Here is a 6,996-nt window from a genome sequence, read left to right as displayed (position 1 = left end):
CCCCCCCCCCCCCCCCCAAATAATTTCCCGTGGCACAGCTTTATATATGCATAAAACTATGTCCAAGATAGTGCTTTTCACCCCACAAATTGAAGGGTACCTATAATTTAATAGGCTACTAAATCTTAATGTTATCTAGTATTTTGCATTTATGTCGTCGCATACCAGGAATTAACCATAAATGGTGGTTAAAATGTTAAAAATTGCAACAACTAGTACATGTACTTCCCATAAGATGCACCACATGAAAAACACTTATTTTGAAAAGATGGGAAATTTATCAGTTATCCTAGGAAGTTGTTTAGCATTTTGTATTTTTATGGGTAGATTTTAAACACTGGTTACCTATTCTTGGCAACTAGGCTGTAACCCAGGGGTGGACAAAATATGACCCATGAGCTCAGGTGCGGGTGGCAGTCCAGGCTGTGGCATGTGTGGTCACAGCCATGTGTAGAGGTACTGCCTGGTGCAGAGCACAGCCCACCCTGTCCCCATGTGTGGCTCTCAGGCACAGCAGAAGCTGTAGTCCATGGGATCTGGTGGCAGGGTGGTGGTGACGTGGTATCCAGACTCGGCTTCCTAGCACCCCTTGTGGCAGCAGTTTGCTCTGCCCTCACACTTCTAACTGCTATTGCCTGTGTCTCTGCCACCGTCAGATCCAGACTCGCTGCCTGGGCACCCCAGCCATCCACCCCATGCCCACTGCCAGGAGTGCTGGATGGAGCAGTCCAGGCAGGCAGGGTCTCCATGGAGACCAGCCTGGGACCTCCTGCGGGTATGGCATGCTTGGCCAGGTGGATGGGACAGGGCCACAGGCAAGTGGGGAGCAGTGTCTGGGAATGCAATAGGTGAGCTGGTCCAGGGCTGTAGCCAGGGCCAGAATCATGAGGTAATGGCAGCATAGGGCCAAGGCCTGGGGCAGAACCGGCACCCATTGCAATGACTGTGTGAGGAGTGGATAGCAGCTCTGCCCTGGGCCCCAGCCCTGTGCTGTCACTGCCCTGCAATCCCAGCCCTGGCTCCAACCTCAGTCCAGCCCCCCCTGTCCTGCTCCCGGATGCTACTTCCCACCTCCCTGCAGCCCCATTTTATCTGTCCAGCCAAGCATGCCCTGCCCATGGTGGTCCTGGGATGGTCTCCATGGAGACCCTTCCCACCTACCTGCCCACTCCGTACAGTGTTCCCAGTGGTGGGTGCAGCTCAGACAGGCCTGGGGTTGAATAGGATCAATTGGCATGTCCCCAGCCCCTTGCTTCCCCCCCAGCTGTGTCAGATAGTGTAAGCAGCTGTGACAGGGTCTGAGGCCAGGGCCACGCTCTGCCCCACTCCCCTCAACAGCTGGCCAAAACTTGATAAGTGGCCTTGCAGCCCAAATAATTACCCACCCCTACTCTAACCTGAGGCCAATTAAATACTTTATTTACAAGCCTTCAATCCTGTCTGTTCCCAGTTTGTGTTTCCATTCTGCTAATTCCTGTAACAGCAGATACATACTCAACTTTTATTACGTAATTTATCTACTCCCTCCCCTCCTTCCCTCCCCCACCCCTCTACATTTTTGCTTTGCTTTTTGTTAGAAGGCTTCCTCCATTGTGCAACCATATTTGGTTGATCCCTAACATGGTTGTTCAAAGAGCTGCTGCAAAATGTAGCATTTTTATGCTCCCAAGGGCCCTCGAGTCTAACAGTGTGTGTTTCCTTATTATAGGACCTTGGATTAGAAGGAACATTCCTCAATGAAGTTCTCTACAAGAACGCTACCTTCCTCAACTTGGTGGATCCCATCTCCCATGACCTCCTGATGAGCCTAGCTAGAGATCTGCAGTGCCCAAAAAAGGTGAAGATTTCTAATACAATGGTCAAGGGTAAAACCCTCCTTGGGATAAAAAGTTGACACAGAAATGAGCCTAATTAACTGATCAATGTCACCCCATTTTCCCCTGGGTTAATGGAAGTGCTGTAGTTCTCCCAAAACAACCAACACACTCCTACAGAATTACATGATGTATACAATCCCACATATTTATATAGGAGCCAATTTAAAATCAAGCAGCCTCAGGGTTGATGCGTTAAATGTACAGAAGGTAGGAAATTCATTCTCACAGAGACAGTAAACAGCTGCAATTTGCATGTACAGATGCATCAAATTATGGATCACATTCACTAGTACTTTCCAAAGATGCAAAGGAACCAATGCATTGACTCAAAATATCCTGGGCTCAATTCTCTACCACTTCATATCTATAACAGGGAACCTTGCTACTATTATTAGGGAGGGAGAGACTGAAGCTTCAAATCCAGTCCTGCCCTCTTATAAATACCTCTAGGGCTCTGTATTTGCTGCAATTAAGTGCTGACATGTACAGATGGAATCAGGCAGAGCTTCCAATATCTAGCCTTGTTCAGATGCACGGGTGACTGGTGCCCACTTAGTCGGGGGGGCACATGCCCCCACCAGAGACCAGTCAGTAACCAGAGGGAAGGTCCCCCCTGCAGCCAATCCCGCTGACCAGGGTGGGGGTGAGGGGTTGTCCCCCATGGCTGATCACTGCAGTGCGCCACGGTGCTCCACTCTCCGTCCAGTGTTTGCAGGGGGAGCACGAGCACTCCTGCCTGCCCCTCCTGCCCATTGCCCAAGTGGCAAGCGTGGCCGGTCAGGGGGTGCATGTGCACCCCCTATGCATCACCACTGGTTAACAGGAAATCTCTACCTACTGTTTCCCTCATTTTGTTTCCCAACTCATGCACTAGTTCCAGACAGACTCTTTTATTATCCAAGGCCCCCTCAGTATGGAGCTAAATCTCCCCCAGGGTGGGAAGGCACAACAGTCTGGGGAAGGAATGGCGACTCTTGAGTCTTAAAGGGTGCGGCCCTAAATGAACAGCTTTGTAGGGTATCCCTGATCCACTGCTTTCACTTCTACGATCAGCAGTTTGTACAACCTGACATCTTTTCCTAGAAGGGGAGAGTTAAAAGGGGCCTGTGGATCAGTAAAACAATCAGATTTCTCACCATTTTTGCTGTTTACTTCTAGATATTTTCTTAGCTGGGGTCATGCAAGTAGACTGGTCCTTTTTCACCCAAGGGCTCCTGGTGCTATAGCCCAGTCCCTGCTGTGTTTGGGTTGCTGTGGAAGGAAAGCTCTTAGTCAAAAAGATCCGGGTTTTTTTTAAGCGAGAGAAGTTCTTCTGGACAAGTAAGGGTGTTTATAGCAAAGCCCAACTAACTGAACAATGTGCTACTACTCTGCTTTTTTGGTGCCTCAAAACCTGTGCAGAATGTGGCCCTCTGTGCCAGGCACTGTCCATTCCAGCTATGTATGCCCTGCTCCATGAACAGCATAAGCCCCTGGCAGCTAGGGGGGCATGGTGGCAGTGGGCATGCGGCAGCGGTAAGCGGGAATCATGGACCACCCACAGGCGCCGCTGACAGTGCCAGTACTACCTTTTTGTAGAGGGTGCACTGCTGTGCACCCCCTACACATCACCCCTGTTTAGATGCATCTAAATGCTCAGACATACTCATGCTAAAGGATCTAAGGCAAGAAGAAAAGAGCTTTTCTTTCCTTCCTGTACCAACCCCCAACCAGTTCTCCAGTGGGGAGGTTGCATGAAAAATCTCCATCCAGAGGGTGATTGCATCCTAAAGATTATAAGCATCTGAAAATAGGGGCTTCAATGTAAACACCTCTTCAGCCACACCTTCCATGATCAGAGGCCTTGGAGTTCTAAATCCTCTGTTTTGACTGGTGCCTCAGTCTCACAAAGTATAGGATATCCCAGGTGAGCTACCATGGCATGGTGTTTGGCAGCCAGAGTCTACTCTATATACCATTATAGAGAGGGCTGCATACACCTGTGTGTGTTTAAAAACACCCCCCTGTTTCTGAAGACACTAAACATCTTAGTTGCTCTTGATGTCAATGGGATTTAAGTTGAGGGGTGGAACAGACTCAGCACTTCAAAGGATCAGGTCTCCCATGTACAAAAAGGGATAAAATAGTAGCACTCAGTCTCCTCCTCAGTTTCTTTCTGCTTCCCACCTGGACACCTGGCAGGGTGGAAATCTGGATTACAGCTATTAAGCAAAAAGCAAGCACAATTTCCATTCTTCCAGTTACAATAAAAATCAGGTCTCTGATTCTAAGGGCATCTGAGGTAGAAGAGGCAGATTTAGAGCTGCCTCAGGCATAAACTAGAGGAACACTTGCAGAGCCCTGTGCTAGGCTCTCAAAAGCAACCTGACAAGCACCAAAGCTAAAGAGTGACTTGGAGATGTTCAGCACAACAGTGGGCAGCAGAGAAACAAGCAGGCACAGCTAGGCCCCAGAGATCATGCCAGTCCCACTGGCACTGCACAGTGCAATGGGACCTGTGAGCAGGTGTGGCCACTACACCTTGCCAGCTGCTTGTCACCAACTGATGTGTAAAGCCATACAGTATCATCACATACAGACCATGTCTTAAGGGAGTTAGGAAGCTTCAGCTTCTTCCTAGGAAAGTTCCAGCACAGATGTTTGCCCAGAAGTACAGTCCTCTAATCACTTACAATAAAGAATGGAATTAGCATATTTTCTGACAGCTTTACTGTATGTTTAGCTATAAATCCCTAATTATGCATATGTTGTGTTGCAGTCACAAGGCTGAGGAATGGGAATGCAGACAGACAGGAAGGCTTTTATAACAAGATAACTAAAGATACTGCAAACCCTTCACCTGATTAAATCAACAGCCTGGCACTTGGGTAGCCTTTAGATCTGTTGTTTGTCATTCAGCTTTGATAGGGGAAGCCAAGGACTATTCAAAGGCAAGAACAGTTAGAACGTGTGCAAAAATAAGCTTGGAAGTATAAGTATTTCGGGGCCATCTTTTACCAGCAGGAGTTAGTGAAGGGAATTCAGTGAAGTTACTAGCTGTGAGAAGCTCCAGCCTCCCAGGGAATGGTGTATAAGTGCCAGCTATGCAGGGAGCATATGGATATTCCAGTTCCAGGCTCAGCCAGCAACAGCCACTGTAGGGACTCCCTGAGGCAGAGGATCTTCAAGGATTTCATTCTGCCCCTGAAAGACCCTCCTACACATTACTCAAATTTCATCCCACCAGGAGCTACTCACTTGCTCGGAGAATCTCTGCCACAGTCCCCACATTATGCTCTCTACAGCAGGGCGGGACAAGAGTTTTCTTTGAACAATTTCAAGTGTTTATTAGAAAATGTCAGCAATATTTGGGGATTTTTTAGGCAGCCCAGTCCTGGAAAAAAATTCCCAATGTTTGCAACCAAAAGAAAAAACAGGAACTTTCCCTTCAGAAGTGTCTTTGGCTTTCTACACTTCTCCCTTAGCTTTTAATGTAAATGTAAATTCTTTTTCCAGGTGAAAGTTTTCATTTAGTTGAAAAGCCATTTCCAATCTAAAATAATATTTTTGACTAGTCGTTATTCTTTTAACAAGAATTAACAAGAAGCACTTATCAAGCAGCTCTGGAACTCCGTCTTACAATCTGCCAGAGCCAGAGTCGGGACATCTTTAGGAAGTGCTGTAAGACCTTTGCATTTGGGCAGACATTTAGCAAGCAAAGCTAGATCAATATATTATTTAGTGGGTCTGTGTTTTATGTTGATATTCTAATTCCCCTTTTAAGTGGTTTTGTTTTCTTACCACTCAGTTTCCTCTTGTTCCTCTCCTGTTTTATAAGTCATTCTGTTTTCTTACTGCAAGCCACCAGGAGCCTTTGTTGGAAAGGGCAGCATATAAATCGCCTAAATAAGAATTCTACACCTTCATAAGCTAAACATTGTGAAATTCTGGAAATAAATAGTAAAAGGAAAAAGCCAATTCCCCACTGACATATAACCCATCATTACCGACTCTTACTCCATCTGTCCACTTCATCCAGGCAGCATCACCATTGCCCTGGTGCACTGTTCTGCAATGGAAATATACCATTGGAGGAGTACTGCTGATTGCAGCACTGCAAAGAGAATCAAGTCTCCCAGCACAATCCTTTATGACACTGTTGGATGGAAGAGTATTTTTATACAGAGATTTGTTTGTCATTCCAAAGTGTGTTGGTTACATGCGCTTTCAGGATTATGTAAGCCTGCAAGTTTATATTTTTAACTGTATTGTATAGCAACTAGCATATGTTGTTTTTTGGAGTGAGTAAGGTTATGTATTATAGTGCGTTGGAGATGGAGCCCTTTGTAGAGTTACAGCATACGGCTTTCCTGGGGAATTCTTGACTAGGAACTTTTTGTAAGGGACTGCAGATTTTCAGACCTGATCTCAAAGGTAAGCAGAGGAGAGCAAGTGATACCTATTAATATGGCAGTGGGAAACTGGCCGGGACCCCAGAACCATTCAGTTCGAGATGGTCATGTCTTTGAACTTTTTAAAAGTGCAGGTATTTTGAAAGTATGACAAAGGACTGGAAGCAGCCATGTCTAAGAAAACAGAATGACTTATAAAAACAGAGGAGCAACAAGAGGAAAATGAATGACAAGACAAGCAGTCAGGTATCCAGAGAACCACCCAGGCTGAAGTGGGGAAAATCTAAATGTCTCCCAAAAGCTGGGAGCCCTCTAATGGTTAAAATACAAGCACCAGTCCACTGCACACCCTTGGCCAGAACAGGTACTACCTCTCATATGGCTGCTTCTGAGCAGTAATGCCTTTCTAAATACCAGCCCTGCTCCCACAGGCCAAAGGAGGGATGTGCCCATGCTGGGATGTGATTCAAGGCACTCTTTGAGGCAGTTGCAAAGAAAGTTTACCCTGCCCCCATTTGCAGGCCTAGTCTTAATCCTGGCATGAGAGAAAGGGCCTTGGCCAGGGGACAAGTCACAGAACTTCATTGAGATTGGGTTGGGGATGTTCCACTTATTATAGCCCTGATTCCCATTTCTGGAGCTCCCATCAGTAGTGTTCTCTTTCCTCCTTCCCTTTGCTTCCTCTGTTCTGTTTCCCCCTCTGAATCTTCTGTTTCATTTTCCTTTTC

At 46.7% G+C, this 6,996-nt stretch overlaps 1 protein-coding gene across 1 annotated transcript in view; it reads left to right on the top strand.

The window, feature by feature from the left end:
* Positions 1–6,996, top strand: part of LRRC75B (leucine rich repeat containing 75B) — a 35,090-nt gene that overhangs the window by 6,401 nt on the left and 21,693 nt on the right. The window contains exon 3 of the mRNA XM_006019925.2: positions 1,709–1,837. Within this exon, the coding sequence (XP_006019987.1) occupies positions 1,709–1,837 (129 nt within the window). The remainder of the gene's footprint in view (positions 1–1,708; positions 1,838–6,996) is intronic.

The sequence above is a fragment of the Alligator sinensis genome, unplaced genomic scaffold (assembly GCF_000455745.1).
Source record: "Alligator sinensis unplaced genomic scaffold, ASM45574v1 scaffold505_1, whole genome shotgun sequence".
NCBI lineage: Eukaryota > Metazoa > Chordata > Crocodylia > Alligatoridae > Alligator > Alligator sinensis.
Note: the sequence above shows the minus strand (reverse complement) of the source record. Positions and strands in the feature narration are given on the sequence as shown.